We start from the raw sequence: 21,180 nt of genomic DNA, 5'->3' as shown, positions 1-21,180 counted from the left end.
AAAATTAGATCCTGGATTGTTTCAATCCCAGTGAAAATTTTCCTTTTGGAGTTTGCCCTTCCCTAAGCAAAATAGCAGAAACTGAAATCCAGTACAACAGAGTTTTTATTAAAGCTGTCCTTTAAGAACAGAATTTGTGAAGAGTCCTCTACGTCATTAGAGGGGTAATGCTTGAGCATGGATCTTGTTAAGGAGTAACTCATCCAGCTTTTGCTAGGCAGTGCTTGGGCCCATTTCAGTGTGACAGCAGGAGTGCTGAAGCCATGGTATAGCAACAGATCCTGGAGTCAAGGATAGGAACCAAGCAACTCAGTTCAGAAAACCAGAATGAGCCAGGCATGACTGTATCAAGCCACTGGTGAGAAAGAGAAGAACTAGAACAGCGACATGGCTACCCGCAAATAAAACAACCAAAAATCAGACCTGCTTTTGTTCCTGACAGTGCAAGAAAATGTTACTTTTTTCATCTCTCTTAGTCTTATGTTTTCTGAGAACACTGAAGGGGCACAGCAGAATAAATGCAGAAATGACACAGAACTCACCCTGGCTAAAACGCATTTCCTCTGTGGAGATGCGAGGTCCCAAGAAAGATTCCAGAGAGTAAGTAACCCCTTTTACTTGCTCCACTTCACAATTTTTTACCTGTCCGAAATTAAGGATTTTTCCATCAGAGGGACTAATCTACAGCAAAGAGAAAAAAAGGAAACAGTTAGCAGTTGATTAATTCCTCACGAAGCAGTGCCATTCCTCTGGGGGCTGAGGGAACTGGCGGTGCTGGGTAAAGCCCTCCCTTCCTTTCACTCACCACGCTGTGCACGCAGCAGACCGGCCGTGCCTGTGGTTTCAGCTTCCTGCGGAAGAACTCGCTGAGGTTCCTGTAGTGATGCAGATCCTCCACAGCCGCCTCCTTCATGTTCACCCCGAAGGTCCAGATGTACAGGCTGTACACCGGCTTCCGCAGCCACGTGGGCAGCTCCACCTGGTTCAGGCGCCCCCAGGCTCGCGAGAGCAGCCGGGTTGGGACCGACTTGTACAGGGCAACCTGAAGGGAGAATGGCAGCGGGTCAGTGTTCTCCCCACTGGTGGCTTCCTTACTGCTCCCCGTAACACAGCAAGGATCAAACTGTTCCTGCAAGGGCTACGGGCAGCCTTTAAGGCAGCAAAAAATTCACACTGCACTTCATCCTCATCGCCTCCATTCTGGCGAGAGTAGCCAAGAGACAGGATGAAACTTGATATAACTTTAAAGTGAAGCCAGAATTTCCACTCCTTTGCAGGCTGAAGCTCCACACTGAAGTTACTGGAAACTGCCCAATGTGAGGCTTACAGAAAAAAGAGACATTGCACATATTCTAGTAGAACGCTAATCAGAAAGGTTTAACATTACATATGTATAAATTTTTGTGAATAACTAATTGAAAATCGACTGGAAAAGAACTTCTCAGTGTTGGATGACATGCTCCTCAGATGCAGCTGCTACTGAGGGTGCTTCCCACACCCAGTACTGTGTGTTGTATGCTCTAAAGACACAAAGAAATGTACCCACTGGGTGCAGCTACGCAGGTATAAACTTACACCAGCCTTACTCCTTCTCTCACAACAACGGGAGCTACTAATTGCAAGGATATTAAGTGTCCTTGTTTCTGTAGAAATACACCTTTGGACTTGCACCAAAACACAAGTTTTAGCAAGGAAAACAAATGAAACAAAGTTGGCAAGAGGTTTCTGCTGTTGATGGGAGTGGAAGGATGACAATATCTTTCTGTTGATAATTCCAGCAGACAACTCTTCTGGGGTTTGTGGTACTTGCTGTCAGCCAGGAAGCTCACATGGCTATGATGTAACTGGGGGAAGCTGGGGAATATGGACCAAGGGAACTGAACACTCTGAAACCAGTTTTGCACAGGAAGCGGTGATCTGCTGACTGGTGCTGTTTTTGAACAGCTACATTCAACTTGCAGATAAACCTTGGGATTTTTCTTAGTGAGAGTCATTTGTTCTCAATCATATCCTTCATGATTAAGTCTTGCAAAACACAGCCACAAACACAAACAGAAGTATGCACTGGCTCCATCATACCAAATACAGCAAATTAAGATTTCACTTACAAATCACCATCCTGTGTACATACAGGGATATTTCAGAAAGGAAGTACCAACCTAATCTTACTTCAGATAAAACCTTCTAAATGAACAGTGCTTTAGGTTATATAAGCTGAAACACTGAAGAAAAAAATGTTGCCATTTTAGTTGACATGCCCTATACTGTACTAATGTCTAAAAATTAACTTTGCTGTTTCCCACCAACACCGAAAATGTACATACATCTATAAAATCACACCAGCTGTCAAAAGCAGTATTTCCTAGCAGCCCCTTCTCTTCAATGGAGCCTGGTTTTCAAGCTGATGGGATCAAACAGAACAGATGTTCAATGAAATAGGCTTAAGAATGGCAATTTTGTTCCTGTTTGCAATCAAAATACTCACTTGCTTGTTGGATTCTGAAATTGCACAATTTGTGGGGAGAATTACTATGTGCAAGGCATCCCATACCCCACTCTCGGTGTCAGAGCAGAGATTTGTGTATCATTTGGACATGCTGGACTACAAATGCTCAATGAACTTGAGGAACAAACCCTCTCGATGCGAAAATAACAAAAAACAAGAGACCATTTCAACAGGATCAGGAGAAGGAACTTGCCAAAAGGTTTGGTCTTCCTTGTCCTAGTCCTGATACTGTGAGGTGACTGAATTCCTTCAGAAGGTTCTGTTGACTTTCCCTGACTGTTAGAGGACAAAGTAATTCTCTGCTCCTGAAAAAAATCACTCGTCTGTGGTGCAAATAATCAACACAGCCACAGTACAAACTAAACAGAAGCGCGAATTGCCCCAGCGATCACCAGGCTGTCCTGCAGCAGCAGCTCTCCCCCCAGCTGCTGCCAGCTCCTCCAGGACACAGCTCCCAGACACAGCACGCGAGAGCCCTGCTCACACTTACCCTGCTCATAGGCCTCCATCCCACTCTGGTCAAGGGTTTAAGAGCACCGAAAGGCAGAAGGTAATAGAGAATAGTCAGAGGCCAAGAACGGAGTTTCAGAGCAGGCCTAGACATACAGCTCAGCTGGCCCAACCTTCGCCTCAGGGCCAGCTGGGGGAATTGCAACCTGAAAGATTACATACACAACATCAGAGGGTCAGGCATCTCAGCTGCAGAGCCACCAGCTTCCGACAGCTGGGGTGAGTTATTCCTGCTGAACGGTTCTTAATCTTAGATACTACAAGTCTTTACTCTTTTATTTTGATCAGTTCTTCCCCTTCCCAAAATAGAAGAACAGTTTATCTGAAAAATAAAAGTCTTCCATCCAAATAATGGTGTTCACCCTCACAGATCATGTTTTATGAATGACACCTTCAGAAATTAAAGGTAAGACCAGTTTCCAGGTCTTAAAGCCTTCACTGAGTATCCTAATAGGTTCCCTAATAGGGAACATGTGGACAAAGCCAATATTTCTACTATGGCACAACAATCTAGTCTCCATAGCCCAATAATCAACTCCCCTGCCTCATAACCAGCCGCATCTCGGATTTTTTTTTGGTTACATGGATGTCCTGACTGAGAGAGACCTCATTTTGCACAAATAGCCATGGGGAGAAGTTGACCTTCTAACTCTCACAGGGAAAAGCTACTCAGCTTCTTAGCAGAGGACAGACATCAAGGGCCTCAGTTCAGACCCTTGCAGAAGGTCTGGATGCAAAACCCTTCATGTTCCCATTTATTCTTTGGCTTCTACTCATGAAAGAAAAAACCACTAGCATTTCCAAGGTCACATTATCAAATGGAAATCTGTCTCCCTGAGGGCAAACTGTTCAAATGACTGACTGAACTCCCGGCCAGGAGACTGCTCTGCAACCGGGACACAGCGACGTGCGCACACTAACTGAAGAGGCACAGTCTGGCTGCTCCCAACAGCTCGCTCTCAAGGGATCCTGTGGCATGAAAGAGGAACTACAAAATAGTGTGTATGTCTTTCAAGATGGAAAGAAGCTGAGAATTTAAAAGGAAATTTTCTTGCCGACTCGTTCTTTTCAAAACTTGGATCAGAATTGAAATAACAGGCAGACAGGTATAACTGCCACCACTTCAGGATGCTTTTGGCTCAGAGATGTTTTTTCTGCAGTGAACACAACTTCTTTTCCCTGAAGAACTAATAAATAATGATCTCTGCATCTTAATGCAACAGGGAAAAAGAACCCTGAGCAGAAGTGCTGTCTTAGCAGAGTTACTGCAGGCTTCTCAGCAGGAGGTAGGAGTGACTCGACATGGGAATAGGAAGAGACACTTTTCCTTCTCCCTCCCATTCCTACCACCCAGCAGCTTGCCAGGGCTGGCGGGCCAGGAGCCGGGTTGGGTCCCGTTCTCCCCCCTCCGCTGCTCTCCCCCCCTTCACTGCAGTCGCTCCTGGACCAATCCCTGCAGAGCTGCATCTCGTTGGAGCCCTCGGGCTTCTCACTGCCTTGGCCTGGTTTCAGAGAGGCCCCTCAACTAATTTTTCTATTCTCCTAGCGATAGAGAGTAGAAGGGAAAGGAATGAAAGCTTCCCCGTTCCCCTTGTCACGGAACAGCATGCCCTTCTCTGCCAATACAATGTATAAGGAGCTTTATAGTAATTAGGCCAGACAAAAGCTTCGCAGATGGCTCCCGCTCCTTCTGCCCAGAAACCCTCCCAGCCTCCCTCCCGCTTCAGTCACCACTCCTGCAAAGCAGAGAACACTGAACAGTACCTGAAACGAGTTCTCCTACTTGGTGTCCCACCAGCAGAGCCAGCTGGGCCTGGACTCTCCAGCTGCGGGTGCTGGTCCCCGGCACAGCTGCTGCTGCCGCCGTTCCCTGAGCGCAGCCTCCGGACATGAATTTTAACTTTGCGGAGGTTGTAGCAAGAGGGTGGAGGGTTAGATAAAGCTTTGTAGCATCTCACCATTTCCCTGTGTGGAGCTCTGGTCCCTGCAGGGTGTTTGACTGACACATCGTCAGGGTGACGGCTGTTGCAAGGCTCAGTCTTTTTTCCTCTACCTCTCCTTTGCTTGCTCCGGCACAGGAGAGAGGACACGGCGTCACAGTTCCTAAATCCCCCGCTGGTTTGTCTCTGGATTCCCTGTTTCCCACTTGAATCTCTGCTACGAGAGTTGCAGCTATTGCAAACAAACAGGCATTGTGTCACATTTCAACATCCCACTACAAAGCCGACTCTGCGCACGATAAAAATGAGCTGTCCATATGAGCAGTCCTTGCTTCTTGCTAGTCCGGGTGGCCATTGAAGCCCAACTCCCCAAAAAACACCCTGCGGTCTGTCCCAGGCTGCTGGGCAGCAGTGCTCTAGTGAGAGGAGCAGCCAGCTGGCCTTGCACAGCTCATCCCAGCGCCAGCCTGAATGCAAGGCTGGGAGGAGGAGTGGGGCGGAGAAGAGGAGGAGGAGGAAGAGGAGGAGATAACTCCCAGCTTCAATTCTGCAGTGCAGCAGCAGCTGCTAAGAGTTCTGGACTGTTGGGCACCAAAAATCCTTTCCTGCTCTTAGTGTCCAGCTTGTAAAGAACAGAACAGAATGGAAAGGAATGTCTTTCTATTTTACAGCTCTTGCCAGACACAAACATCCATCTGTGGAAATCTCCTTCCATCTCAAAACACTCAGTTAATGGAAGAGGTAATGGACATTCTTCTACAAATAACCAGATACATACAAAACAAGCCAGTTTTAGGGCCAGCTTGAGAATTGGGTATAAAAAGAAGTGTTATGTGTCTGTTATGTGACTTTCAGTACTGTCACAGTTTTTATGGCCAGTAGAACTAAAATACAAACAGTAAGAAAGGAAGCTGTTTTGATTTTTAAAGACCAAAGGCTGCACTGCTTCTATCAAAGCATTCTAAATATACAGAGACATTTCCCTCTTTAATCCCACAGAACACACCTCAAACACAGATTTTCTGTATCTCCTGTGACTGGGTTTGGATTGTTAAGGGAGTCCTGCTTCAAGAAGTGGAAGTCAGATAGCTACATCTCACCTCAAGATTAAACCAAATACGCAGAACAATTTCAGGGCTGACTATCTAGTGCTTCCATTTCACTTCTGCTTTCTGCTAAATCTGGGTTGAAAACAAACAAAAAAAAAAACCCTCCTTGTTTCCAAAGCCTTCTAAGCACTGTGAAAACTCTCTGGCTAACAGAGTAGATCAAAAAGAGCACTGTTGCTCTGATTGAGGGAAAGGATTGTATTGTAATAGGGATAAGGCAGGAGGAGTGGGAGGACCAGCAGGAAAAGCTAGAATTAACTAGCTAATGGCATACCAGTCAGGCCTCAAAAGGAAAATATTCAAGCAATAATTGTGTATTTTGATTGGCCTTCAACTCCAAATATTACAGATACTCCCAAGAAACACCTCTGGAGACCCTGCATTAGAGTATTTTTCTCAGGTAGAAAAATTCTCTATGGTATTCTCTGTGTCAGGAAGTTCCAAGGCCTGTGTGCATGTTGTTCAAGCTGAATTTTAACAACTGCAAATTAAAAAAGAAACCCAGCTAACTAAAAGAAGGGACATTTAAGATCAATGAAAGCCCTCAAAACATATTCCTTCCTCCCTGAGCCTTGTGCCAACTCTTTTTGTTTTCCTACTTAAAATATCATTTAGTCTTTCTCTGGCTGGCACAAGAAACTCCTACACTACAAAAACAATGCCATCTGTGTAGTAAAATGCTGAAAGCAGTTAGCCAAAATCCTATCAAAATTCAAAGAAAAGCAACGCGGAGCACAGGGGAGCTACTTCTCGATTCATCGGGAACATCAGAAATTAGTAAATACTTAATTTTAAAAAGCAACAAGCTAAATCGACAACATTGTTTCAAAAGAAACTTCATCTGACCAAGACAAAATTATTTTTCACACTGTACACGTGTGTTCACAGAACTGTGGGGAAAGAATTTGTTTTGAGCTGGGCAGGAGCAGCAGAGCACCCAGCCCAGCAGCTCCTGCAGCCTGGGTGGAACCCTGCTCCCCATCCCATCTCCTCCTGTGCAGCCTTCACCCTTGCAGAGAGAGAGCAAACATGTCTTATCACACCTACTTCAGTGCTCTTCCCTTCAGGATAAGGAAGGTAAGCTCTTCCACTAAAATTAAATTTTATCCCTCAAAACACTTTTAAGGAATTATTATATTCTCAACTGAGTAACCAGGATTCTATGGAAGCATGTACCCAGATAAACAGCTGACCTGCTCCCTAAAAAAACCCAGACACTGAAATGTTCTACAGCCTGATGAAGTGGGTAGTACCACCTTTCAGTCCATAACAAAAAACATGGGGCAAGAGAGATTCCTCTCCAGAAAGGGAAAAACATGGGCCTTAAAAGTTTTTTTTCTCCACTTCTTGAAGAAACTGTGTCCAGCCAAGTAAGAAGTTTCCCTTAAGTTCTGTTCTACTCCCCTCATTACATTCACCAGGACGCCAATATCTGAGTCCTGCTGAGGTGCTACATGCCTGCTGGGGCTGCCCCAGAAGAAACATGCAGATCCTACTGTGTAAGAAGGCTGAAATGAAAAATCCACCCTGAATTTACCTGCTTTCCATGGGGAAAGGAACAAGAACTGCTCAGCAGACAGCTCATGACAGAGGAACTCATATAATGGCATCTCAACAGCTGGACCTCTTGGGATGCAGGCAGTGCCCACAGCCTGTGTGAGCTTAGACATCATCAGCTTAGACAAAAATCTTTAAAATATTTGGTTTGTAGGGGTTTCAGACCATTCCCAAACTCCCTCACCTATCTGAACTCACCCAGAATCCACGCTGGGCAAATAAAGCAGCAATTAGCAGCAGGTATGAATCCACAGAGAATTATTATCTCATAGAGAACTGATAATCTGGCAACTATGCAACAGCTTCTACTCTTGTCAGCTCAAATAAGCATCAAATCCAGTGACCTCTTTTAATTACTTGTCAAATAGTGAACTACTCAAATCCTTCTCTCAAGTTTTAAATCACGACACAGCAAGGCAGTTGCAAGAAAGACTAATACGCAACTGAACTGCAAACCTGCAGCCTCGGTTTTAAACCATAAGCGTGAATCATTAGGCTTGGAATGTGCTGGTCAGTGCTCAAAGCCCTCTGGTCAAACTTTCTGCATTAGGTCACAGAACTACTGTTTAAAAAACGCACTGAACGCGTCCCAGCGCTGGACTCAAGCGCTCTCCGGGGGAGGTGCTCGGGGACCGTCGTTGAAGGTCCCGTTCCTCTCCCGGCGGGAACTGTTCAATATCACGAACGTCATCCCTGCTCCCACCCAACCTTCACGGCAGGCGGCCCGGCAGGACAAACACGGGATGCTCCACACCCAGGCAGGAGTTCCCGGAGCACAACGGGACCGCCGGGAAAGCCGAGCGGCAGGCTGAGCGTGTGCCAGGGCACGGGACTGCCGGGCAGCGCCGGGGCCCGGCTCTCCCGGGAGTTTTCCACCGGGACCGCTCTCCGCACTGAGCAGCGCTGGCTAATGAAGCGTACCACGCTCGGCTGCATCTCCCCTACTGCCTGAAATTCTTTACTTCTCACTTGAAAAAGCCTTGCTATACATTTTCTTTTCGTGTATTACGAAAAAAACCTTTTCATTGCTTTCCCCTAACTTTACAATGTTGTTTCAGTTACTTTGTATAAATAGAGGAGGGAGAAAAAGAAATATTTTAGGATAGCCTAACTGGACGACTGGGTTCTGAATTCTGTGCCAAAAGCCTGTTATACAGTCTCAAAGATCTTCTGTGAAGCGAGGAGATAAAACTTTATTTATTTTACAAAGTGACATGAAATCTGATGGCACCTTTTTAATACTTTGTAGTAGGAATTTCCAATTAATGGTTTAGAACAACACTCCCCAGCACCACCCCCTACTATCGCCCGATTATTTTAGTTCAAGACATCAGTAAAGCAAACTCTCAGCTCCATAAAGGATCTCGAAAGGAAGCAGAAGCCGCGTTACATCCTCCCCACAGAGCAGCACCCGGCGGAAGCTGCGCAAAAACTCCGGCGGCTCCTCGGCCCCTGCTCGCCCCGCGGGACTCTGGCCTCCGATAAGGCTGGTCCAGCAGACTCACTCTGTTTAAATCTACTCAGAGATTACTCAAGAGTCGACTTTGGAACATCACCTGAAACTTCCAGCTAGTCAGAGTGAATCACCCCTTGGCCGCCAGCCCTCGCACATCTGCCCTGCGGTCCGGAAGCCCTTACCTGATGCTCAGGGAAGCCTCCTTCGTCCCCGCTTTCCGCCTTCAGTCGCCAAAATACGACACCGACCCTTCCTTTCAAAGCAGTTTTCAGACACGTGAGCAAAGTTCAGCGGACTGCGACCCCCCCCCCCGCCCCCATCGCACCGCAGCCGTCCCGCCCCCGGAGCCCCTTCTCCGGCCAGGGGAGCGGAGGCGGCCGCGCCCGCACCGCCCCGGCAGCTCCGCTCCGCTCCGCTCCGCTCCTCTCCGCTCCGCTCCTACCTCCGGCCGCAGGCAGCCGCTCCCGCCCGCTCCCGGCCCGGCCCGGCCTTAAGGAAGCGGCCCCGCCTCGCCTCCAGCCCCTGGCGCCGCTCGGCGGCTCCTTCCAGGGCCCCGGCCCCTTCGGAGGAGGGGCCAGGGCAGCACGAACGCCAAGGAACGGAGAGCGGAGCGCTCCGCAACACGGCGGCCCGCGGGATAAGCGGCTGCCCCGGCAGGGTCGGGCCCTCCTGGGGATCAGCGCTCAGCTTCCCAAAGAGCCGCGGCCCGGACAGCGGGGAGAGAGACTCCTCGGGGAGCAAGGCACCGCTGCGGGTTCTGCGCATCGCACAGCTTCCCCGAGACGGCTTCCCACCGCGTGTCCGGGTGCGGGAACACAATCCCACACAGGCACTAGCAGCCAGAGCAGGAAAGTGTACTCCAGTCTCGCAAACTGCCTCCGAAAAGCTCAGATGAATTGCTCCACAAGCCCAGCAAGATGCACAGGAAGTTGCACGAGACAGAACAGACTCATTTAGTCAAAAAGGTCTTCTTACTGTTTAGATTTTTAAAAACCCCACAAACCCAAACTGGTTTTATTTGGTTCTATTTTCCAGGACAACCGAGAAAAACATTTACACCATTGCAGCCTTTACACAATCTGATGCTGTTGAAATGTTACTGGTTTTAACATTTTCTCATCATCTTTCTTGTGTACTTTGAGCCACTTTACAAGAATTTTTTTTTTTCATAATTGCATAGATACTCCAATAAAACTCCAAGCATCAGAATCTGGGAGCAAGAATGAGAAAAAAGAGACCAACTGGAGATTACATTTCTTCCAAAGTCGAATTTAAAAAAATAAATCAGATATTCTTTCTTTATTAGCTCTTTCCTGAACTTGAAACACACCTCTTATCATAATACTAAATGTCTCCTCTGGGCCAAGAAAAGCACCTTCTGTATTGTACTGCCATATGAGCTCCAGTCTCCTCTGTTACATAAATACAAGCACTTCCTGCCATCAGTAGGAAAGACTGTTGTTCTTACCTCTGAGAATCCAGATCCTAAACCTGTGCTCAAACACTGCACTGGGGAATTAAGTTTGTTTTTAAAAACTGGCCCGTGACAATAAGCTGCAGTTTGAACACTGCAGCTCACTTCCAGAGACGTTTACTGTGCTTTCCTGGCACATGTCACTCCGATAAACACTGCTTTTTCCTTACACACAACAGAGCAAACTACAGGAGCAAAGGACACCTACAAGTTCCACCCTCAAAGCTCTGGTTCATCTTGTCACTCTGTTCCTCCAAACTCCCCCTCTGGCCAAGCTTTCCCGCAGTAATTATTTGATCCTGTATAAACAGTGCCCTGGTGCCCAGGTAAGAAGAAGCAAAAAGCCTCTAGTTAGCATACGAATGGCATGCCATGCATGCAGATCCCAGCCGGGAAATGTTCTGTGGCAGCAAAGATTTGGAACAATAAGCTTCCATCCATCTGATAAACATCTACCTGTCTCCCTCCAAGCCCTCCGCTTTACCTCATCTAATTAAATGAAAGCTGATCCCCACGGGTATTCACAGTAGGAGACAGTAAGGCGTTAATCAGCTCAAGCTATTAGTGACAGAATGCCTCTTAAGAAAATTACACAAAGAAAAGGTCTGTGCTAAAGAAACACTAGTTCTGTCTTTCCCTGTGGAGAAACTTAAGGGACACTTGACTTGTACCAGGTTCATTTCTCCCCCCATCCTTTTAGAAAGCTCAAGCAAAACAAAACCACACCGAAGTGTACCGACTCTGTAACTCAGTCAAAAATGATGCACACCTCAGGGAGGATCCCAGCATGTACCTCTGCTACAGGGAGAGCTGCCCTGCCAGCTCGGCAGGGCTCATACCATTTAGTATCTGACTTTTTCTCAGAAGCAGGGCAATCTGCCTCACACACAGAGCGGGCAGGTGGAAGATGCTCCACATTCCCACAGGAACATGAGGCTGGTAGTGTGAAATCAGCACTTCAGAGCAGCAGGCCCGGCAGTGAGGGCACATGCACCAGTTCCTTGTCCTGTATTACTCTTTCAAAGCGATTCAATCACACCTGGTCTCTTTTGCCTATGCAAAGGCTTATTCTGCCCTAAAAACAAGACAACTTCTCCCTTCCACACCCCTTAGCATGAGCCCAGTGATGCAAAAAACCAAAACAATGGAAAATGATAGGTCAGCAAAAAACCCCACTTCACTCTACAATAAAAAGCAACAATGCAGCTCTTATTTTTCTTGAATCCTTAATTGTTTGGAATATTTCTTGCAATGTCTGACCACAGTTTCTCTTTTTCCTCATAACTACTGAGCTTCTTTTCCCTCCCACAGAAGCATTCAACAGAACTCAAACACAGCAGGAAGGACTGGGATGTCTTGTTAGTGTCTCCTACTAGGGTCTGCTGCATTTGGGGCCCCGCTTATCAGTTTGAAATTCTTTGTGTGTTTCCCCACTGTGAAAACCAAATCCTTTAAAGCTATTTCATCAAAAGCAACACTCTCAGCTTCACCAAATAATAACAAGCCAGCAGGTCAGTATAATGAAAGAAGGAAAATGCAGTAAGAGAATTACCCAATTTCATACCAAAAAGTATGAACAATAACAAAAGGATATTTGTTTCCAAGCATCAAAATTGAATTGACATTGCCTTGTTAAACAAATACTCTGTGGGCACTTACCATTTCTTTTTTTAATCAGAACCCATTTGAAACAAACTTCAGCAAGAAAAGAATATACAGAAGACAGATTTACAGACAGATTCCTGAGGAGCTATCACAGGCTCAGCTGTCAGCATCTGGACTGTCTGGATCATATCTGGTTTTGGTCACTACTGAAATTTAGGGATTCCAGCCTAGTCTCCCAAAGGCATGTGGCCAAATCACTCACACACCGGCAGTGTGCTCAGGAATGCAAAGAAACTGGAGTGCCAGAGGTCACACTGAAGCATCTCCTACACAACCTTAAAATCCTAGAATCTTTAACTCCTTGCCTTCAGAAGTGGCACTGAAGCAGGCACTCAACTGGCTGTTTGGAAGAACACCAATATATTTTGAACTGTCCAACATGGGGTTGAACAATATACTGAATACTTCAAAGGCAATAGAGTCATGAAGTAACAAAGGCAACAGGAAGCCATGAAGTAATACTTCAATGCTGCAATGGGTGTTTGACCTACGAATACCATATGTGGTTGTGATAGTTTATGAAAATCCCTTTGCTAGGATTTTCTTCTCCTGAGAAGCTGAAGGGCCTCAGCTTCAAGTGTAAACAATTTGTTATCTGCTGCTGTGGGATGCAGCAGGTGCTTCCTCGATTGCTCAGTGTGGGATGTTTCTGCTTGGTGGCCAATCCAGGAGGCAGCAGCTCTGGGACTCTCTGGGAGTCACAGAACTTTGTTATTCATTCCTTTCTATTCCTGTCTCACCTTCTGATGAATCTTTCTCTCTGTTCTTTGCAGTATAGTTATAGTGTGGTCTTCTTTAATGTAATATATATCATAATATAATAAACCAGCCTTCTGAAATGGAGTCAAGATCTCTCCTTCCCTTCACCAAGTCCTGACTGCCCAGAAGACCCACGGTAATAAATGGGGACCCCAGACGTAGCAATAACCATACACAACACCACAATAATTTCTCAACTCCTTGGAATCCAAAAGGAAAAGGCAAAAATCCCTCAGGATCAAGAGGAATTACAGACCTAAGTGAAAAAAAAAACCCTATGAAAAAAGATCTTGCTGTATATTCATTCAAGAAACAGATAAATTTTCATTAACCAGGCATTTATTCCATTTCAGCTTTCTTGTAAAGCATATATGGTGTCAGCCACGCTAAAAGATGGAGAAGTTGCTGGCAGTTGCTAATGTATCATGACTTCAGCCAAATGAGTTACTGAAGTGACAGAAACTTTAGTTCCACGAGTTGTCAAGAACATTTTGTCAGCAGAGGCAAATTCAAGACTCCTGTGTTGAAATGGAAGCAAAGGAGCTTTGTATCAAATGTGGCAGAAGTAAAATTGCCCCAATTTTCTTACCTCCCATTCACTTGCAAGCTTCACAGGCACCTCTATGCCCCTCTTCTCCAGCTGTTCCAACTTGTAATCCTCATATTTTCTGTATCCTGCATATCCTCCACCTGTAGCTACCAGAATATGGAAGGGCCGCAGGCGGAAGATTTGGCTCACTGGAGCAGTGTGAAGCTTCTTCCTGTCTGTAACAGAGAAAATCCCAGACTTCAGGAAAGAGAACAGCTACACAGTAAAGACAAAGTTATCCTGTGCAGTCAGGGATATGAGCTTGGGTGATGAAAATGTGATTAGAAAATCAATCTGACACAGAAGGCATGTACAGATGCTCCTGAGTACTCCAGTTATTTCAGTTTACCAAGTCACTGTAACTCAACTCACCAACACCAACTGGTCATCTGTGGTTTTAACCTCATCCCTGTCCCGGCCACCCCACATGCTTCCAGCATTCTTCTCCCCAAAATATGTATAAACTGTGCTCCCTGAAATCCCCGTGGAGAAACACACAGAGTTAGTGTCTGACAGCACTATCAGAGTTTCCAGCTGTGAGAACATTGGTACTATGTGGAAGAATCATTAGCTGGGGAACAATCCGAACTACTGTGAAGCTTTGTGCTTCTCAGTCATTAAAGCTTTCACTGCAGTTAGGGAATCCCCAGACTCTACAGCTAACTGGAAAAGGGAAGGAAATGATGATCTGTTTCAGAGTAGGTGGGGTAACAGGAAAACAGGCCCATTTCTGCTGTAGTACAAGTCACCAGGCGAAACAAAGAGATGTGTAGTATTAAATCTGGTTTTTACAGAGTAACTGCCAAGCTCCTCCTGCCTAAGTCCAGCCTTGCAGCCACTGTGAGAGACAAGGACACGGTGTGGTCACTAGGCAACAGACACGGGGCAGGCACAGCCATGGGAGTATTTCCCTTCCAAAATCTTCAGAGAAAACAAATCTGTCCAGGGCTAAGTCAGTATTAGACTGTGCTGCTCATGTCTGGCTGCCAATGAGTCAGAAGTTCTCAGCAATGAGTAGTACCTGACAGAAAATGCCCAGAACCAATTCTTGATACTGATGGCTGTCATCTTCACAGCAATCATTAACTTGCATGCACCAGAATCAAACCAAATGAACTTTATCTTGCTCCATCAAAGTCAGGCTTCTTAGGGTTTGACTATGAAAGGATGCATTAGCTACCAAAAGAATTCAGTCAACACCAACTCTATTTCTAGGCACACATAGAGACAAAGCACAATTGTTTTGAGGTCTGGAGAGCTTTAGTTCTAAGGAATTTAGTTGATTAGAAGCATTCAGCCATGATGCTGCAAAAAGATGCCAAATAAAAGTAATTCTTGTCCACATTTTGTTTTATCAAAATAATATTTCTTAATAATTTCTTTCCTACATTAGTGATTTAAAATTTTGCTATATATCCTACATTTTGCTATATATCCTAATCCTAATATTTCTTAATAATTTTTTCCTACATTTGTGATTTAAAATTTTGCTATGTATCCTAAAACAAAACCAGCTTGGTCCCTTCTAAAAAAAAAAAAAGTATTTTCTTTTCTGGGGGAGAAAAACAACGAGGCAGCAACTACAGTCACAGTTAAGAGCCTAAAAATTATTCTTTCCTAAAGAACAATGCTCAGGGAAGGAGAGGGATCATTTAGAACAGCTGAATGTTTAAAAAGACAGACTTACTTAAATTTACAAAGACTCTACAACCTTTCAACTTTGTATCACTATTTCAACAGAAATGTCTGTACACAGACCGAAGATACTCTTTAGCCCTAAAGCCTTTAACTCCCTTCCACCACATCTTTGCTTCTAAGTTAGCAAAGCTGCTCAGCTATTTCAGCAATTTCACAAATTCCTGAACCAAACCTGTCAGCAGGAACAGCTTCTTCTGGTTTGGATCCAGAGAGAGGGAGTTTCTGCTTCAAGAGCATTGATTACACCCATGTGAACATTTCTCTTCCTGTAACAGTGACCAAACCATGTGGTGTTCCACAAGCCACAGCAAACACAATTTAAGTTGCTGATAAATGAAGAGTTGACTTGTCCCCATCCCCAGCATTAATGAAACAGCACTTCTGTAACTGGTCTCCAAACAATTATCATTGCAAAGGCATCCAACATGCCACTTGCTAAGCTTTTTTGCCCTGACAAAACAAAATTCCACACCTTTCCCATGCAGGTGGAACTCACTCAAGTGTACAAATTCTAAGACAAGAACACTGGTTACTGATTCTGGCAACAGACCCAGGTTTAGGCAGCTGGCCCTGCTCAGATTGCAGCTGAACATCGTGTTCTCTGATGATGCTACTGCTGCTCCCTGGAAAGCAGCATGAGAGTGTGTGGAGAGCTCATACCTTGGCACAAGAGCCACCAGAAACAACTCCAGGGCAAGAGGAATAAGATGCAGGACTGTCAATGTACTAATAACATTTTTAGATACTACCCTAAATCTGAAGCCCTCACAGATAAAGCCAACCCCTTCCAGAATTCTCCTAAACATTGAGTATATTCAGCAAAGGAGAATAAAGATTAGTCACAGTTTCCTTCTCTGGAACAGGTGAAAAAGACATATTCCTTCAGAAAGGCTGGAAAATTCAGGATGAGAAAGGAAACTGAATAATGGCAGGAGTGCTCTGGTTTATGCAGTTAGATGCAGTAACATAAATGCTGCTTCATTACTCTGACCAAATTAAGAATTTCTTCCAGGGCATGACACAAACACTTCGAGGAGGCAATTATAAGGGATAGAGATAAAATTAGAGAAGAGTTATCTTTCCTTTAAATCCAAATCAGACTCTAAAATATCAATTAATTAGAAAATGTCAGGCAAAAAAGTTGAGTTGTTCAAAACTCAAAGCTAATTTTGACTCAAATGACCTTTTCTTCCTTGTGATCAACAGCTTTGCATTATGTCTCAGCTTCCACGATTTTGTTTTCTGTAATGACTTTGATTCATAGCCAACAAAGAGCTGCTGTTTCTATTCATCTGTGTAAGCATATTTTTCAATAATGAAATATCCATATATGATATGCCAGACAAAGCACTTGGACAGGCCAGTTAACCCAAAGAAATGGTTTTGGAAAATGGGACCGATAGCTCAGCTGGCAAGGAAACAAAAATTGCAGACTAATATTTGTGACACTAATATATGGCAATGCACACGCTAGGAGTTTACAAATATTCCTTAAAAACAAACAATATTTCATCTTCACAGCATTGCCCAGCTACAGAAACATCAAGTGCAAATACCATTTTAACCAAGTCCTGAACATTTCATGTAAACCTACTCTGATTTCCTGATCGATTCAAATTATAAGTAAAGATTGAAACATAAAAGGGTATTTATACCTTTTCATTCTTATAGGGCTGTTAAACTGCTGAAATCTGAACCTCTCAGACTTTTCAAGGTGAACACTTGGTAAGAGGAGCACTACAAAGCAGGTACTACAGTTGAATATTATAAATATGCATAGGTTTGATGTTGCCCTTCCCTGTCAGTAGGAAGGGAAAGTATGTAGGTGTGGAAAGTACACAAATTATTGCTTATCAAGTTCATTTAAGCAGGTTTTTTTAAAATGTAAAAACACTGTCCTAACATGAATCTTTCTGCTAAATTATACTGTGTTTTTAAAAAATGATTTTTCAACTCCAGACTCCTGAGAAACTTACAGACTCCTATGACTACTGGGTTTTAATTTGCTATGCAGGAATCATCCTTGTCAAATCTTCACTAGAAAAAGTTTCAGATGCTTTGTAAAGTTTGAAAGCAACAAGCAAAAACAACTCATAATGAATCTTATGAAAAAGATAAATATACTTCTTTTACTATGTGGAAAACAATTTGCAAGCTTGTGTCTAAGGAAATGTCATTAATGAACTCCATTTAAAAAAATTCACCTTCTCCAATAGGAGACCACAATTTGCCTAACTGTGAGTGACCCCAAATTTAAAACCACCTGCAGCTACAACCCAGCACTTACCACTGAAAAATGTCCTTGAAGGAGGCTGCTTCCACAGGACTCCAGCTCTAACACACAGGTTCTTATGCACCAGCAAGTTACAGCTGCACAGCAAGCTGCAAATACAACAAACATGAAGAGGCTGCTGAAGTACAAATGTTTAATAATGCAAATTTCAGTAGTTCTGCATAGTGACCATCTTATATTTAGCAGCTGAGTAACAGAGGGAAAAGTCTACTCAAGTTATCATAAAATTTACACTGAGCCTAGTCCCTTGTGGTCTACTCCTTTCCTAAAAATTTTGGAAAATCCAACAATCCAACTGCTCCTGCAGGTATTTATTAAATGATGCATTCTTTATATTTTCTTTTTCTTAACAAATATTGACATGTTCCTCTTGGGCTGCTGTAACAGTGATACTTTCCTGAGTATTGTAGATGCTGATCTTGCCAATAGCCCTTTAGAGGCAACTATTGATGCTATCAGCATGCACTGTATCTTGGCCTGTTTGGAGCTCTGAAATGCAAATGGAGTGGTAAATTTTATAATTATTGTTTAGTGCTTGGGATTATTCCCTTTCCATTGGGCTGCTGTAACTGTGTCATTTAAGAACCTCCTACAACAGCAACTGTCTAGAGAGACACTTAGGATTTGGTTCATGTAGTTTTTACCTTACCATCCTGGTGGGAAGGAGGCAGAGTGCACAGAGAAGTTTTGGATTCTATGAAGAAGTAATGGCATTTATCAGACCAAGTGGCGTAACTCAAAAAGTAAAAAGTCTGCCAGGCACAGCAGTTCTTCTTTAGAATTTACCTTACCACTCTGTGTAGTTGTGATATTTTATGAAAATCCCTTTGCTAGGATTTTCTTCTCCTGAGAAGCTGAAGGGCCTCAGCTTCAAGTGTAAACAATTTGTTATCTGCTGCTGTGGAATGCAGCAGGTGCTTCCTCCATTGCTCAGTGTGGGATGTTTCTGCTTGGTGGCCAATCCAGGAGGCAGCAGCTCTCGGACTCTCTGGGAGTCACAGGACTTTGTTATGCATTCCTTTCTATTCCTGTCTCGCCTTCTGATGAATCTTTTCTCTCCGTTCTTTGTAGTATAGTTATAGTGTGGTCTTTTTAATGTAATATATATCATAATATAATAAACCAGCCTTCTGAAATGGAGTCAAGATCTCTCCTTCCCTTCACCAAGTCCTGACTGCCCAGAAGACCCATGGTAATAAATGGTGACCCCAGATGTGGCGATAACTCTGTTCTTTAGAATTTACCTTACCACTCTGTTCACTGGTGAGCTGCAGTGAGAGTGGTTCTGCCCCTCTGAAAATCCATCAAATAGACTTGGAACTGGCCAATATAGAGAAAGGGTTCACCCAGGACTTTTTGTGTGTTTAATATATAATATTAAATTTCATGTTCATAATAAATCTGACAAGAAGATATCCAGTTGTACAAGAACTGTTCCAAGTCTGTAAATAAGCATGTTTAAACAAGTATTTGACTGTGGCCTGGCAACATCCTGCTGTCAGACAGGATGACAGAGAGGAGAGGGACAGTGTTCTCACCCCAACAGGCTCAGACCCTTAGGAAGAACCGGATCTTTGTGCAACCTGCTCATTCTCAGGAGGCAGTGCCACAGCTGGGGTGTCTTCATCTGCCCTCTGGCCTTTCATCTGCTCTTGATCAGATACACAGAGGACATAATTACTTCAGTAGCTTACAAGCTATTGCATCATTTGGGGCCATTCAATCTCAGGAAGTGATTATTAAGAGTTTGAAGACTTAATTTCAGGTGTCTACTGAGTTACATATAGGCATGATCCCTTATTTCAAAGAAGAATCTACAGATTTCTTGTCTAGAAGTCCCACCATTATGTCAGCACACTTGGTAACTATGCTTTAACATCAGCCAATGACCAACTCATCCCTATTGCAACGGTGTCAGAATATCTCACTGTGCCCTTCAGCTTCATGGTCTCTGTTAAAATCCCTGCATTAACCCAAACATGACAGGACAGACCCTCCCCAAGCCCCAGATTCCTGAAACCACGTGCTAAACATGCCCCACTGCTGCATCATTTCCCGGGATGTTATTTCCTTGGCAAGACAGAAAAAGTGCTCCCACTGCTGCAGAACCTGTATTTTCTACAGAGCAACACGCTGTGATTTGTCATGAACAACGAGGTCACCTGATGCTCTTGGGTCATACCAGACCTACACCAATTTGTGCACTTACAAGGCCTGTTTTACAACATATTAAAACACTTGGGCTAAAAGGAGCCCTTGCTCATCAGTAAGCTGGGAGCCTGTGGGCTGCTTGTAAGGGATTCAAAAAATAAAGAACCAATTGAATTAGCATTAGACTCAAATTTACCAGAAGAGTTTTCAAATCCTAAAAAGTAATGGAAAACATTATCAAAACTTAACTGCAGCCTAAAGCATTATTAGCCTTCATACATACTAATGTATACATTAGCCTTCCTACATACTTATTAGCCTTCCTACATACTAATGTATACAAAAATGCAGTCAGAACAGAACGAGTTGTGTCGGCCTCACAGGAGCATCCAGGAGCTGTTCCCCCTGCTGAGGCAGGGCAGGGCACCTGGGACTTGGTACCTCCTCAGAAAGGGAAGGACACAACACCTAACCCTAAGCTCCTACCAAAATTGCTTCTGGTGTCCAACACTGGAAAATCAGTTTCCATCTTACTCAGAAATCTGCCTAAAAACTGGCAAAGACCACAAAACTAAACAGTCTCATCTTCCCTGCTCCTGACAGCCTGACCTTGGTAGGTGGAAATGCATCTTGGAGTATTGCCGTCCTGCCTCTCCCACCTGACTGGAGGCTGATGGAGAAGGAACTGCCAAGAAATTCCCTGCTAACTGCAGCCCCTCTGTGTCTTCAGCCATCTCTGGATGAGGGACAACACTCTGCTGCCAGCACTGAGGCCGGAGGTAACAGAACAGAATATTCTGGGCACAAGGTGTTTTCTCCAGGTTTTGAGAGAGAAGGGGAATAAGGGGCCTGTGTGTTCTGTCCAAGAACAGAGAACTGTGGCCGAGAAACAGCATTCCTTAAGCTGTCTAGTTGCTATGAAAAGCACAACCTGTAAGAAGATCTCTCCTGTAGAGGAGTGTCAGTGCCCGGCCAGGTGCTTCTCCTCACAGCCATACCCCCGGACTGCCTAACCCGCGGGGCTGTGCCTGCTCCCCACCTACCGACTGCTACTTACACACTGACAGCTGCAGGCTGCAAAACCGAGCCACAACTGTACAAGGCCACACGCTTCTCGTTCTTAAAATACTTAAACCCCTTATCTTCCCTTCCAGCTTGGAGAAGGAGGGCAAGGCTCCTTACACATGCCAAGGGCAGGGCCAAGGCTGCAGAGACAACCGCACTCACCCCGGCAGGGAAACGTCAGCGAGCGAGGGGGGCGAGAAGGGGGCGGCTGCGGCCCCCCGGCCCGGCTCCTCCTCCCCTGCGGGGTGCCGGCTGTCAGACAGGGCTGCCGGGGCCAGACAATGACAGTGACAATGACAGTGACAACGACAGACCGAGACCGAGACCCAGCCCCGCCGTGCCCGTACCTGCCCCGCGCCGCGGCCGCCGCCATCTTCCCGCGCCGCCGCCGCCGCGTCCTCTGCCGCG

General features: G+C 44.9%; 1 protein-coding gene across 5 annotated transcripts in view; it reads right to left on the bottom strand.

Moving 5' to 3' along the window:
* The window catches only part of PISD (phosphatidylserine decarboxylase), a 25,447-nt gene extending 4,267 nt beyond the window's left edge, over nucleotides 1–21,180 (bottom strand). Inside the window, exons 1-6 of one of the 5 annotated variants that reach the window (XM_038152168.1) lie at nucleotides 9,521–9,558; nucleotides 9,261–9,331; nucleotides 4,781–5,188; nucleotides 2,997–3,162; nucleotides 806–1,042; nucleotides 543–681 (exon numbers count right to left, since the gene is read on the bottom strand). In XM_038152168.1, the coding sequence (XP_038008096.1) occupies nucleotides 543–681; nucleotides 806–1,042; nucleotides 2,997–3,162; nucleotides 4,781–4,977 (739 nt within the window). In that variant the 5' untranslated portion in view covers nucleotides 4,978–5,188; nucleotides 9,261–9,331; nucleotides 9,521–9,558. Of the gene's footprint in view, nucleotides 1–542; nucleotides 682–805; nucleotides 1,043–2,996; nucleotides 3,163–4,780; nucleotides 5,206–9,260; nucleotides 9,375–9,520; nucleotides 9,559–13,565; nucleotides 13,742–17,550; nucleotides 17,646–21,119 lie in introns of those variants that run through there. The other 4 variants (XM_038152170.1, XM_038152167.1, XM_038152169.1 and 1 more) reach the window with 4 other exon arrangements.

Source organism: Motacilla alba, chromosome 15 (genome assembly GCF_015832195.1).
Source record: "Motacilla alba alba isolate MOTALB_02 chromosome 15, Motacilla_alba_V1.0_pri, whole genome shotgun sequence".
Taxonomy (NCBI): Eukaryota; Metazoa; Chordata; class Aves; order Passeriformes; family Motacillidae; genus Motacilla; species Motacilla alba.
The sequence above is the reverse complement of the archived record's forward strand: the minus strand, read 5'-3'. Positions and strand labels throughout refer to the sequence as shown.